The sequence below is a fragment of the Coenobita brevimanus genome, chromosome 58, assembly GCF_032717465.1.
Source record: "Coenobita brevimanus isolate Jiangsu-jjx chromosome 58, ASM3271746v2, whole genome shotgun sequence".
Taxonomy (NCBI): domain Eukaryota; kingdom Metazoa; phylum Arthropoda; class Malacostraca; order Decapoda; family Coenobitidae; genus Coenobita; species Coenobita brevimanus.
In genome coordinates this window covers 11,077,795-11,093,213 of record NC_137011.1, presented here as the reverse complement: position 1 = coordinate 11,093,213, position 15,419 = coordinate 11,077,795, and the positions used below count along the sequence as shown (strand labels likewise).

The following is a 15,419-nucleotide window of genomic DNA, read 5'->3' as shown; positions in this document are numbered from 1 at the left end:
ATCCTTCTTTCCTTCCATTCTCTTCTGTCTTTCTTTCCTTCATTCTTTCCTTGTCCTTCTGCCTACGGATGACTTTACACTCCCTCTTTTGTCTTTCTTTCCTTCATTCATTCCACTTCCTTGAGCCTGTGGGTGACTCCACACTGAGTGACAAACGAAATGGTTTCCTGTGGACCAGGAAACCATTTACTACGCTGGGTGGTAAACATATAACCAAATTTTGGCGCCTGGTGGTGTAGTGGGCAATTATTGCGCTCCAGTTGGATTGAGCTGGTGAAGGTTTATATCCAAGGGATGGTTGAGGTTGATTGCTCATGTAATGCCACTCAGGGATGAGTGAGGCTGGTCACTCTCATCTTAAATGTTGGGACCAACTGCCTAGCCCCAGGCTCTTACATTCCTCATGGGGCAATGTAGGATTGGATGATGGATGGATGGATTATTATTATTATTATTATTATTATTACTGTTATTATTATTATTGTGTCTGCCTTTCCCTCCTTCCTTCCTTTTCTGTTCTTTCATTCCTTCATTCTTTCCTCTTCCTTTTGCCTATGGGTGACTTTACACTCCATTTTCTGTCTTTCCTTCCTTCAATCTTTCCTCTTCCTTCTGCATATGGGTGACTCTACACTGAGTGACGAGCTAAATAGTTTCCTGTACACCAGGAAGCCATTTACTATGCTGGGTGGTAACCATATAACCTAATTGTTGCACCTGGTGGTTTGGTGGGTGATTGAAGCACTCCAGTTGGATTGAGCCCGTATAGGCTTATGTCCGGGGAGCGGTTGGGGTTTATTGCTCACATAATGCCACTCAGGAATGAACAAGGTTGGTCACTCCCATCTTAAATGTCAGGACCAACTTGCTTAGCGCCGGGCTCCTACACTTCTCATGGGGCAGCAAAGGATTGGATGATGATGATGAATATGATGATGATGATTATTAATACTATATGGTATGTGAAGTTATAGAATGTGGTGAAATTTGGGGGGCTTATCAGATGAAGCCAGGATTTCATGGGCTTGAATGATGAGTGAATGGAAGCATGGCCCATTGAATTGGGCAGACATTGGCTGTCTGAACGTTGCTACTTCTCTCCCTGCCTTAGGACAGGAAAGGAGGTCCAGATGATGATGATGATGATGATGATGACCATTCTTATCATTATTGTTATTACTATTATTATTATTATTATTATTATTATTGTTTGTTTTCACCTGTTACATAGGTGGAGACTGTTGTTTTCTTTGGCGTTATTATTATTCCCACCTCAGAGTCTCATAACGATTCCAGAAGAACTGGAGACTGCGCAAGGAATCTGAAGGGCCCAGGTTATGTGTCCTGGCATGGGTTATTGCTGATCGAAAAAAAAAAAATCAAAATCCTTTAAGTGCAGTGGAAGGGCATGTCAGAAAGAGTCATATCAGTTTTATGTTGTGAACGAAAGAAATTGGTTGTGTCTACTGGAGATTTCAGTGTGACCTGCACAAGGAATTTGAATGGCCCAGGCTATTTGCCCTGATGTGGGCCATTGCTGATAGAAAAAAAAACTCCAAATATCCTCAGTGGGGTTAAGCTAGATCATTGTAAGATATAGTAGGTGCGGACTAATGACTTTCCCCAGGACAGTTACAAAGTTCTAATTTTTATTATTATTATTATTATTACTTATTTAAAATTTGCAAAATTTCTAAGGCTATTTGGCCTAGACCTTCAGACTTGGTCAAGTCAGACATCTATCTGCGTCTATTGGCCAAGTATGGTGGCAATCAATTAACTGGATCTCTGGATATTACCCAGAACACAGAGAAGTGAGTTAGCCACACTGTCTCAAGAACTGCGTAAGCTAGGAGTCTGAAATTTTACCACAATATAGCCTTAAGGTGGATGCAGTTTGGAAATTAGTATGGTTCCAGTTGGCTGATTATTCTCTGAGCTTGGGTGATAAAAAATTGGGACTTTTCTAGATATTCTGGTTATCACCTAATTTTCCATGAAGAATTAATGCTAAGCCACCAAATTTGGTGGACATATAGACTGTGATGGCCTAAAGTGACATGCACAAGATCACTGACCTTGACCTTGCCTGGGGTAAAAAAGTGGGACTTTTCTGGATATTGCAGTTTAACACTTAATCTTCCTTGAAGGATTATTGCTAGACCCACCTAACTTAGTGGACATATAGACTGTGATGGCCTAAGGTGACATGCTTAAGACCTCATGGTCCCTTTACAGTATAGCTCAGCTTGTAGTAGGCAATGGCTGTGGGAAGTTTTTCTTTATCAAAATTGTCCTTGGACAGTTTTACAGTGTTCCAGTTGTTATTATTATTATTGTTATTTATTATTATTATTATTATTATTAATATCTTTGTTAATTTTGGTTATCTCCAGTCTGTTTATTCATCATATGAAAAGTTTTTCTTAGTAAAAGGGTTAGAAAAATCTTCTCTTTCTTAGGCAAGCAGTCCTCATTATATAGAAAACCAAGAATGTGTTCCAGCACATAATGAATTTTTTTGTTTTCCCATATAGTTGATACCTTTAAACTGAGGGGAAGCTGTCAAATCAGCATCATAGGTAGCAGTGGCATTTCAGCAGATAATTACGTATGAGTCTGGGGGAAATAGCAGTCAGATAGATTATTTTCTGGTTAGGAGGGCTGATAGGAGGTTAGTGAGGGATGTTAAAGTTATAGGAAGTGAGGAGTGTGTGCAGCAGCACAAACTATTGATTTGTGATATGGTGCTTAAAGAACAAGTGATGAAAAAGGGGACTTATGTACCTAGAAGAAAAATATGGAAGCTGAAAAACCAAGTAGTAAGGGATGCCTTCTATAGCGAGTTGAGGAGAGTGGTGGCTGAACAGGGAGCTGTAGACTGAGGCATTAATGAACAGTACAGAGCCCTCAAGAACAATTTCTTGAGAGTTACTGATGTAACATGTGGTTGGACAAGAGGACCACCAAGACACAAAGTAACTTGGTGGTGGGATGAGGGTGTAGAAGCTGCAGTTAAGGAGAAAAGAAGGCTTTTCCGGGAATGGAAGAGGGGTGGTAGCAAAGAGAAATATTTGGCTGCCAAATGTAGGGCTAGAAGAGAGGTATACAGGGCAAAGTCTGAGTCACAGAGACTTTTATTTGATAACCTAAATCATGGGGAAAGGAAAAATATGATATTTAGGGTGGCAGGTCAAGTGAAGAGGGATAATCGGGATATTATAGGTGAGCAGTGTGTGAAGAATGATGAAGGAAGGGTAGTGGTGAACAGTGAGGATATTAAAGATGCATGGAGAGAGCATTATAACTGGTTGTTGAATGAGGAGTTTGACTGGGACAGGGAAGGTTTGGAGCCAGCAGATCCAGTGTCTGGCCCTTGGCCTTTGATTGATACTGCTACTGTGAGTGAGGCAATAGGCAGGATGAGGGTGGGGAAGGCAGCAGGTGTGTCTGGGTTGACTGCTGAAATGCTGAAGACCTCAGGTGATATAGGGGTGAGTTTAGTCACTGACCTGATAAATAGGATTATTAATGAGTGTGTTGTCCCAGATGATTAGCTGAAGAGTGTAATTGTAAATGTGTATAAAGGGAAGGGTGATGCCCTGGAAAGAGGAAATTATAGAGGTATAAAGCTTTTAGATCAGATAATGAAGGTAATGGAGAGAGTTTTAGAAGGTATGATTAGAGAAAGAGTGAATATTGATGAGATGCAGTTTGGGTTTATGCCAGGTAGGGGGACCACTGATGCTATATTCATTGTTTGACAGCTTCAGGAAAAATATATTCGTAGGAGAAGGGATCTCTATTTTGTTTTTGTTGATTTGGAACAGGCCTTTGACAGAGTCCATAGAGAGGTGGTGAAGTGGGCAATGAGAAAGCTTGGCTTGGAGGAGTGGCTGGTTAGGGTGGTTATGGCTATGTACTGTATGTGGGTGCTCACACCCAGGTAAGAGTGAATGGAGATTTGAGTGATGAGTTTTCCGTGAATGTTGGTGTGCATCAGGTGTCAGTCTTGAGTCCCATGTTGTTTATCATGGTACTTGAAGCCCTTTCACGTGACTTTAGAAACGGACTCCCGTGGGAGTTGTTGTATGCTGATGATTTGGTGTTGATTGCAGAGAACGAAAGGGAGGCGGAGGAAAGGTTTAGGAAGTGGAGAGATGGTATGGGGCACAAGGGTTTAAGGGTAAATGCAGATAAAACAAAAGTGAAGATATCTAGGGTTGGTGGCGGTACTGTCAAAGACTAGGGAGAGTGGCCATGTGCAGTTTGCCACAAGGGCGTGGGACGTAATTCCATCTTGTGCGGTGTGTGTGATAAATGGGTTCATAAGAGATGTAGTGGTATCAGAGGTAGACTGTGAGATAATGCTGATTTTATGTGTACAGTGTGTCGGGGTCAGCAGGTGGAGATTGTCAGATGTGAAATGATTGAACTTGCTGGTGAATCTCTTGAGTGTGTGGAAGAGTTTTGTTATTTGGGAGACATGTTGTGTGCTGGAGGTGGGGCTGGAGCTAGCTCTGTGGCTAGGGTGAGAAGTGGTTGGAAGAAGTTCAGGGAACTCTTGCCTCTCCTGACATTGAGAGGACTCTCCCTACGTGCTAAGGGGTCTCTGTATGCAGCGTGTGTTAGGAGTGTAATGCTGTATGGTAGTGAGACCTGGGCAGTGAAGGAGGAAGATATTCGCCGGCTCAGACGTACAGAAATGACAATGATTAGGTGGATGTGCAGTGCGTCCCTGCGTCCAAGGTCTGCAGGGGCTGGGTTTACGATGGAAGAGTTGAGAGGTAGGATGGGACTGGAGTGTATTGGTTTTGTGATGAGGAGAGGTAGATTGAGATGGTTTGGACATGTGGAGAGGATGGGGGATGATAATTGGGTGAGGAAGGTGAGAAGTGTTAATACTGGGGGTGGGGTTACTAGGGGTAGACTGAGAAAGACATGAGACGAGGTCATTAAGTGTGACCTCAGGGTTAAGGGACTGAACAGGGAGGCTGCAATGGATCGTGCAGCATGGAGAGGCACCATTAGGTGACCAAGGCCGACACATGCAAGCATGTTGGAGCCTTTAAAAATGAAAATGAAAACAAAATTTTCTGTGATTTAATAGCAAAATATAGTATAAGAAAAGGCAACATAGAGTTTTTATGTTGTCTGCTCCTGTAGCCCTGTTGCTATCATACAGTTTTTTAGATTTCTGGTGGTCTAGTGAATTAAAATCCCCCTGCTTCCTGTGTCTCATAAGGGTTTTCTTCCAAGGAATAATTGGGATTTATTGCTCACCTAATTCCACTCAAGCAAGCGACTGATCCCTCTTACCATCATTCTATGTATTGAGTAGCCTGGCCCTTTTGCCCCTATATCTGTTCTCCTTATGAGACAGTACTGAATTTAAGGTATGGGTGGATGGTTGGATGGATGAAGAAACAAGAACTTATTGGTTAGTAGCTTACACTTTATGCATGAATTCATATCCAGGGAAACAAATGAGGTGAGGATGAGAGAGCCGCAAAGAACAATTCATCCTTGCATTCAGCCTGTACATTTTATTTCATCAATTCCATTCCATTATTCACATGTGAACAAAACAAGTGAGGAGGAGAGGGATGACAAAAGGGTAGCTTTTGCACATAGTCTGTCAATTTTATATCATCTATTCCATCATTCACAGGTAAATAAAACAAGTGAGGATGAGAGAGATGAAAAAAAGAAGAGCTGTGTCCAACCACTGATTCAAGCCACAACAAGTAACAAAAAGCTACTGCACAAGGCCATCGATCTCTTGGAAGATGGAGGAATGGCTAGTTACTCACGGGCTCTCACCTTTGCATATAATGCATTCAAACAGGTGAGGGAGAGGGAGGAAGGATGTTGTAGGTAGTGGAGCAATAACATTTACTCATAAATTCTGTTGTCTTTCATTATGTATGGTAGATATAAAGTGATGGTGGAGAAAGATGTCTTCACATGGTGGCACCACTAGGCTATACCAAGGCAGCTTTGGTATACAGACGTCCCTCAGCTGCCTTTCCATCCCCCCAAAAGAGGATGGTGGACACAGAGCTGCATCTTTGGAGAGACACTTCAGTTTTCCTTCCAGATGACCTGTCACTTCTCTTACTCCTTTATACTAGAGACATTTGATCTGTCTCGGCTCACAAACATCCCCATGCCCAACTTTTTTTTTTTCTTTCTTTTTTCTAAGCCTGGGCATAGGCTTGACAGCCTTTCCTTTGGGCCCGTGGTCCTCCTACATACTTCACCTCCACATGTCATCACTTCAGAACTAACAGCCACCATCCATATTTCCTATATAGGACAGTATTGGTATTTGTGATGGTATCCACTCACGTGATGTAGTGCTGCCTGGTTTTCCCTTTACTTTTATCATTCTTTTTCTGTGTCTGCCCTCCTCTCTTCCTATTTCTCCCATTTTTCCTGTCACTTTTTATCATTCTTCTTTCCCCTTTCACGTGGCTTTACACTGAGTGACAAGCCTAATGGTTTCATGTAAGCCAGGAAACCACTTACATTGCTGGGTTTTAACCATATAACCAACCTATACATGTTCCCTATGTGTCAGCAGGTGGGTTTGTGGAGGGTTAGTGCCCCTCCCAATAAAACATCTAACTCAAAGTCAGACAGCCACCCCTTGTGGGATTAGGATATCTGGCTACAGATGGATAGATAGTATTTATGGCACTGTCAGTGGGTCTGATCAGTAAAACCTGCTTTAACAAAATTAAAATCCATAAATTGTTGCCTACCATTGTCGGGATTCGAACCTGGGTCCAGTAGACTGCCTACCACCACTCTACCAACTACACCACTGCCTCCCTGCACATAACTCATTTCTTCCCGAGTAACTCGCATGACATGCAAGTATTGGTCATGAAGTGCATCCACTGTATAGAATAGTTGCACCTCGGCTGTACCAGTCTGTAATTACCTTGGGACAATTTTGCCTAAGAAAAGGTACTTCATTTGTCTCATACTGAGTTTTTATGATAGAGTTGTTAATATGCAGCAGAGATGGGTGGGGTTAATTGTATTTACGTGAACTTCAGGAGGGTATTTGGCAGAGTACCATATGAGATGTTGATTTGAAAATTTATAAATATTGGTGGTACTGAAGGTGATTTACTGAGATAGATGAGAAGGTACCTTATTGACAGACAAATGAGGACTGTGATTAGAGGTAAGCTCTCACTTTGGAAAGGAGTAAAAATTGGTATACCTCAGGGAGCAGTTTTGACACCTATAATGTTTCTAGTACATGTAAATGACATGCCAAATGAAGTTTTTTCATATATGAATATGTTTGCATGATGTAAATATTCATCCATCCATCCATCGATGATGGATGATGATCTATCTATCTATCTATCTATTGCCAGATGCCTCAATCCCGTTTGGGGTGGCCACAAACAAATCGCCTCCAAGTCGCCCTGTCCCCCGCCATTTCACTGCCCTGCTCCCAACTCACACCCCCCTCTCTCATATATCTCTCCACCCCATCCCTCCATCTCATCCTCGGCCTCCCCCTCCCTCTTCCCCCCTCCACCTCACTCACATACACTCTCTTCGTCAGTCTTTCATCCTCCATCCTCTCCACATGGCCAAACCACCTCAGTGTGTTCCTCATAACGCTTCCTATCACATCCACATCCACACCACAACGCTCCTTTATATCCTCATTCGTCAGCCTGTCTCTCCATGTGACTCCACAGGCTCCTCTTAAATAACTCATTTCCACTGCTCTCACTCTTGACTTGTGTCCAAGCTTCACTTCCGTACGTTAGAGTTGGTATCACAATACTGTCATGTAGCAACTTTTCCACTTCCATGCTCACTTCCCTGTTTCTTATCACTGCTCTCAAGGAACCAGCAACCTTTCTTCCCTGCTGTACCCTTTCAAGCACTTCACCCTCCAAACCTCCATCCTTACTCATCACACTACCCAAATACTTAAACGTACTCACATTTTCCAATTCCTCACCATCTAATCTCGCTGTACATTCACTAACTTCACCTCTCTCAAAGACCATCACTTTACTCTTCCCTACATTCACCTTTAGGTTCCGTTTCTTACACACTTTCTCAAACTCATCCACCAAGCCTTGCAGCTTCCCTTCGTCTTCACTCAACAACACAGTATCATCTGCAAACAACAGTACAGGGAGTTTCCAAACACTATCCTCTCGCACCAGGGCCACTCCAACATCCATGATGATGTAAATATTATGAATCAAATTGTAAATGAGGCAAGCTGTAGGGACCTGCAAGAGGACCTGGATCAACTATACAGGTGGAGTCAGGAATGCAAGACTGAATTTAATGCTAGTTATTGTTCTTACCTAGTTGTTCTTACCTAATTGTATCTTTACAGGAATGAGTCAAGCTCGTACTGTACCGTGTCTTAAACCATATTTATCGTACATATCCTTAAATTTGTGAATTGTTTTGGCACACACTATTTCATTCGGTAGTGCATTCCATTGATCAATTGCTCTGTTTGGGAAACTGAATTTCCTTACATCTTTATCACCTCTCTTCTTATGCAGTTTTTTGCAGTGTCCTCTTGCTGATGCTTCTCCATATGTTAAGTAATCATTTATGTTTATTTTCTCCTTTCCTGATATGCACTTATATAGCATTATCATGTCACCTCTTTTCCTTCTCTTCTGTAGTATTGGTAGATTCAGTTTATTTAGTCTTTCTTCGTAGCTTAGGTCCCTTAAGCTTGGTATCCATCTTGTAGTGGCCCTTTGAACTTTTTCAATCTTGTCTATATGCATTTTGAGATGAGGACTCCAGACTACTGATGCATATTCCAGGGTTGGTCTAATGAATGATGTTATTATCCTTCTTAGCATGTCTTCATTTATGTATGTGAATGCTATTCTCATATATGCAAGCAGTATATACATGTTCCGTACCTTCTCGCTGATGTGGTCAGCCGGAAATAGTCTGTTATTGATAATCACACCTAGGTCTTTCTCTCTTTCTGATGTGTATAGGGTTTTATTTCCTAACTTATAATCCCAGTCAGGTCTTTTTCCACTTTTACCAAACTTGATTACATGACACTTGTCCACATTGAATTCCATTTGCCATGTACTATTCCATTCATGAAGTTTATTTAATTCTTCTTGTAGCTCTTTACAAGAGTCTGTGTTAGTAATTCTCCTTTGTATTTTTGCATCATCTGCAAACATTTTCAGATAGCTCTCATATCCAGTGTTACTGTTTATATCATTTATATACACTAAAAACATGATTGGTGCCAGTACTGAACCCTGTGGTACTCCACTAGTCACTTCTTTCCATGATGAGTAGTTTCCTCTTAGTACTGTCCTCATTTCTCTTTTTATGAGAAAGTCTTGCATCCAACAAAACAGTTTGCCTCAAATTCCTCCTTGATGGTACAGTTTCCATAAAAGTCTTTGGTGTGGTACTGTGTCAAAAGCTTTCTTGAAATCTAAATAGATACTGTCCACCCATCCTTCCCTTTATTGTATTGTGTTTGTTACTCTGTCATAGTAGCTCAACAGATTAGTAACACATGATTTTCCTTTTCTGAAACCAAACTGTCTTTCTGTTATCATACTGTTTTCTTCTAGATGATTTACCCAAGCTTTTCTTATAAGTTTTTCTAATACCTTGCTTACAACACTGGTCAGTGATACTGGTCGGTAGTTGAGTGGATTTTGTCTATTTCCTTTCTTGAATAAGGGGACAATATTTGCTTTTTTCCAAATATCAGGTAGTTTACCTTGACTCAAGGATTTCTTGAAAATTAAAAATAATGGTTTACTTAACTCCTTTGCACATTCTCGTAATACCCAACATGAAATTTCATCAGGACCACTTGCTTTTCCTCTGTCTAATCTACTTAACTCCTCCTGTATTACTTTTTCTGCTATTTGTATATCTGGTAGTATGTGTGGACATGCGTGTTCCACATAGTCCCTCTCAAAATTTTTTTCTTCTGTAAAAACTAATTGGAAATTCTTATTTAGTGCTCCACAAATATCTTTCTCTTGTGTATAAGTGATTCCCTCGTCCGTAATGGATTGTATTATATCTTTTACTTTGGTTTTGCTTCTGATATAGCTGTGATGTGACTGAGATGGTTGTAAGCAAGGGAAGACCAAAATGAGACTACCAAGTTGGGATGGAAGACAGTGCAAAGACAACACATGAGAAAGATTTGGCTGTAACAGTACAGCAGGGTCTGTCACCAGAGAAGCATATAAATAAGAAACCAGTGAAGTATACAATAGAATCTTCTAGGAAATCTACAAATAGCATTTAATTATTAAAAGATAGGATGTCTGGATGGAGGGAAGTAACAAGTGGAGTCCCACAGGGCTCGGTGTGGCGCCAGTAATGATCCTGATTAATGTAAATGATGTGGTAGATGGAGTGAAAAGTTATACAAGTCTGTTTGCTGATGATGCAAAGATCTTGAGGAAGGTAGAGGTTGAGGAGGATTGTAAAATGCTGCAGGAGGATCTGGATAGGATACATGATTGGAGCTGGATGTGGGAAATGAAATTTAAAGCAAAGAAATGTAAAATATTGGAAATGGGTAAAAGTACCAAGAGGCCATCATTGAATTATTTGATGGGTAATGAACCAGTCACAAAAGCAAGAGAAGAGAAAGATTTGGGAGTGCTGGTCCAGGACAGTATGTCACCTGAAAAACATATTAACAAGGCAGTTAGAGAGATGTATAAACTCCTGACTAATATAAGAGTAGCTTTTCATTATATGGATGAAGAGATGATGAAAAAATTGATAGTGGCCATGATTCGCCCCAGGTTAGAATATGCAGCAGTAGTGTGGTCCCTACATAAAAAGAAAGATGTAAACAAGATTGAAAGAATACAAAGAACAGCAACCAAAATGGTCCCAAGTCTGGCAGATCTGTCATAAAGAGAGAGGTTAGAAAAGCTGGATTTGCCTTCCTTAGAAGAAAGGAGAAAGAGAGGTGACATGATTGCAGTGTTCAGGACCATGGTGGGAGTAGACTAAATTGACAAAGAAGATCTGTTTTTATGGGATAAGAGAGTAACAAGAGGACACAGAATGAAACTGAAGAAACCAAGCTGCTTGAAGGATATTAAGAAATATAGTTTTCCTTATAGATGTATAGACCTGTGGAATAGCCTGGACAAAGAGATTGTCCAGTCTAATAACTTAAACAGGTTTAAAGCAAAATTTGATTTATTGAGAAACAGAGACGGGACCCCATGAGCTAAGCTCATTTCCTGTATATCACAATTAGGTAAATACACACACACACACACACACACACACACACACACAAATTTATAAACAAGATGATAAAGTTGATGTACTCAAATGTAGATGGAATGGTATCTAAATTAATAGAGATGAATGATTATGTCAGAGAAAATGAACCATAAATAATATGCCTAACCGAAATTAACACCAAGGATATCCAATGACATACTAAACTTAGAGGAATACAATATATGGAGAAGAGACAGAAATTTAAAAAAAGGAGGAGGAATTATAATATTAACTAAGAAAAATCTAAAAGTCAAGGAAATAAAACTAGATATACCATCACAAGTAGAACTGATTGCAGTAGAGATCGACACATCTGAAGGTAAAGTAATTGTAGCCAGTTTGTACATGCCACCCAGATCAAACACATGGGAAAGAGACGAATATGAGGACCTGGCAGAGAGTACAATTCAGAGTATAAGATCATTACTACATAAAATGGAAGAGAAATCGGAAAGAATTATACTAACTGGGGACTTCAATACAAATATAAATTGGAATACTCTAGATATAAATAGCCAAGAAAGCTGTTGGGACCAAAAGCTCCTGGATCTCGTACAAGAGTCTTTCTTAATGCAACATGTGAGGGAAACCACCAGAAAAAGAGGACTTGATGTACCTTCAGTGCTAGATCTAATATTTACTAGGCAAGAAAATGATATTGACAGTTTAATATATCACCCTCCACTCGGCAAAAGCGATCATGCAGTACTAAATTATAACTTCAGGATAGCATATGACATAGTAAACAGCAATGACAGTTACAAAAGAGCCTAAACTATAAAAATGGAAATTATCAAGACCTAAAGAAGTACTTCTTAGAAGTTGAGTGGGAAAATGAGCTTAGAGGACAAGATTTAAATGCTGTATATAAAGAATTTTGCGAATTTTATGAAATAGGAGTCCAGAAGTACATCCCACAGCACAAAGAAAAGGATAAGAAAATACAGAAATGGTTCAATACAGAATGTAAAAAATCAAAAGAAAGAAGAGATTTGTTGTGGAATAGATACAGAAGACACAATAGTGAAAGGGCGTATAATAATTACAAACAGGCAAGAAACGACTATACAAGAATAAGGAGGGAAGCCCAAAAATAGTTTGAGGAGGATATAATAAATAAAAGTAGTAATCAGCCAAAGCTGTGTTACAGTTATATCAGAAGCAAAACCAAAGTAAAAGATATAATACAATCCATTACGGACGAGGGAATCACTTATACACAAGAGAAAGATATTTGTGAAGCACTATATAAGAATTTCCAATTAGATTTCACAGAAGAAAAAAATTTTGAGAGGGACTATGTGGAACATGCATGTCCACACATACTACCAGATATATAAATAGCAGAAAAAGTAATACAGGAGGAGTTATGTAGATTAGACAGAGGAAAAGCAAGTGGTCCTGATGAAATTTCATGTTGGGTATTACAAGAATGTGCAAAGGAGTTAAGTAAACCATTATTTTTAATTTTCAAGAAATCCTTGAGTCAAGGTAAACTACCTGATGTTTGGAAAAAAGCAAATATTGTCCCCTTATTCAAGAAAGGAAATAGACAAAATCCCCTCAACTACTGACCAGTATCACTGACCAGTGTTGTAAGCAAGGTATTAGAAAAACTTATAAGAAAAGCTTGGGTAAATCATCTAGAAGAACACAGGATGATAACAGAAAGACAGTTTGATTTCAGAAAAGGAAAATCATGTGTTACTAATCTATTGAGCTACTATGACAGAGTAACAAACACAATACAGGAAAGGGAAGGATGGGTGGACAGTATCTATTTAGATTTCAAGAAAGCTTTTGACACAGTACCACACCAAAGACTTTTATGGAAACTGTACCATCAAGGAGGAATTTGAAGCAAACTGTTTTGTTGGATGCAAGACTTTCTCATAAAAAGAGAAATGAGGACAGTACTAAGAGGAAACTACTCATCATGGAAAGAAGTGACTAGTGGAGTACCACAGGGTTCAGTGCTGGCACCAATCATGTTTTTAGTGTATATAAATGATATAAACAGTAACACTGGAAATGAGAGCTATCTGAATATGTTTGCAGATGATGCAAAAATACAAAGGAGAATTACTAGCACAGACTCTTGTAGGGAGCTACAAGAAGAATTAAATAAACTTCATGAATGGAGTAGTACATGGCAAATGGAATTCAATGTGGACAAGTGTCATGTAATCAAGTTTGGTAAAAGTGGAAAAAGACCTGATTGGGATTATAAGTTAGGAAATAAAACCCTATACACATCAGAAAGAGAGAAAGACCTAGGTATGATTATCAATAACAGACTATCTCCGGCTGACCACATCAGCGAGAAGGTACGGAACATGTATACACTGCTTGCAAATATGAGAATAGCATTCACATACATAAATGAAGACATGCTAAGAAGGATAATAACATCATTCATTAGACCAACCCTGGAATATGCATCAGTAGTCTGGAGTCCTCATCTCAAAAAGCATATAGACAAGATTGAAAAAGTTCAAAGGGCCGCTACAAGATGGATACCAAGCTTATGGGACCTAAGCTATGAAGAAAGACTAAATAAACTGAATCTACCAACATTACAGGAGAGAAGGAAAAGAGGTGACATGATAATGCTATATAAGTGCATATCAGGAAAGGAGAAAATAGACATAAATGATTACTTAACATATGGAGAAGCATCAGCAAGAGGACACTGCAAAAAACTGCATAAGAAGAGAGGTGATAAAGACGTAAGGAAATTCAGTTTCCCAAACAGAGCAATTGATCAATGGAATGCACTACCGAATGAAATAGTGTGTGCCAAAACAATTCACAAATTTAAGGATATGTTCGATAAATATGGTTTAAGACACGGTACAGTACGAGCTTGACTCATTCCTGTAAAGATACAATTAGGTAAGAACACACACCTAAACACACCTAAACACACAGGCACAGCCACGGACGCATGCAAACACCCAACACATGAGGCCTGGGATGGCCGTTGTTAATGTTTTTGTTTTATTGTCAATGTTATAATGCATTAATTTCTTTCTGCAGCATGTTCATAGTCATATTATATACTTTTTGCATATCCTAGTGTTTTATATTTGTGTATTAGTAATGTGACTATGAGTGTAAAGTGTGAGGTTAGCTTGAGATGTAACTGCCAATTAAGAATGACGAGTGGGGGGTTGGGAGGGGTAGGGATATGGAGGAGGTTTGGGAGCTGGGGTAGAGGTGGGTGAAGCTTGTTTTATCCCCCCCCTCCCGTGTTCCCTGGGTATATGGGGGTACAAAGGGGGCACCGCTGAGCAGAAATTAGTGGTAGTGAGTGTATGCTACAATACACACAAAAAGACAGCAAGAGAAATTGTACAGGATTGAATATAAACCAGCAAACATTACCCAAAATTATTTAAAGAAACATTTACCATATGTTACAGGCCAAAATAATTTTGAAAACTTAGCTGTGTACACTACATTATCCTGTACTGTACAGAACTAAACAAGAACTATAGGGAGACGACCGGTATCCGGAATATTTTTGACCCCATGCCGGATCTAATTTGCGTTCCGGTTATACGGATGTGCCAATGCATCGGATGCCGGTTAATCGAGCATTTACTGTACTAACAAAACTTCAGTCTGTGTTGAACAGGGCAGCAAGGCTCATCTTTGGTCTTCCCCCAAGAACCTCAACTACCCCGTTCCTAACTGAGCTGCATTGGGTATCAGTAAAGGCTAAAATTGAATTTAAACTGCATCATATTACATTCAAGGTTCTTGAGTTTGGATAACAGGGGTATCTTGCTGAATTGTTAAAACTCCCATTGGCACGCCCAGGGGTGATCTTACATAGTGAAAATTATTCCTTGCCTCTTGACGAGCCTGAAGCCATTCACCAGTCAACTTTCTCTGATCATTCTTTTGTGTATAGAGCCTCTAGAAAATATTAAAGATTGCCATTGTCCATGAGACAATTGTCTTCTGTGGAATCCATTAAGAGGCAGCTGAAAATCTTTCTTTTTTGGAAATGCTACGACCTGAAGAGGGGTATTATGATGGATAATTATAGGGTTTAATTATTGCCGTTTTCACATGGAGAGACAGGCTGA

General features: G+C 39.8%; 1 protein-coding gene across 1 annotated transcript in view; it reads left to right on the top strand.

The window, feature by feature from the left end:
• LOC145402635 (voltage-dependent calcium channel subunit alpha-2/delta-1-like) overlaps window positions 1-15,419 on the top strand; it is a 440,994-nt gene that overhangs the window by 146,255 nt on the left and 279,320 nt on the right. The window contains exon 9 of the mRNA XM_080274627.1: window positions 5,672-5,848. Within this exon, the coding sequence (XP_080130753.1) occupies window positions 5,672-5,848 (177 nt within the window). The remainder of the gene's footprint in view (window positions 1-5,671; window positions 5,849-15,419) is intronic.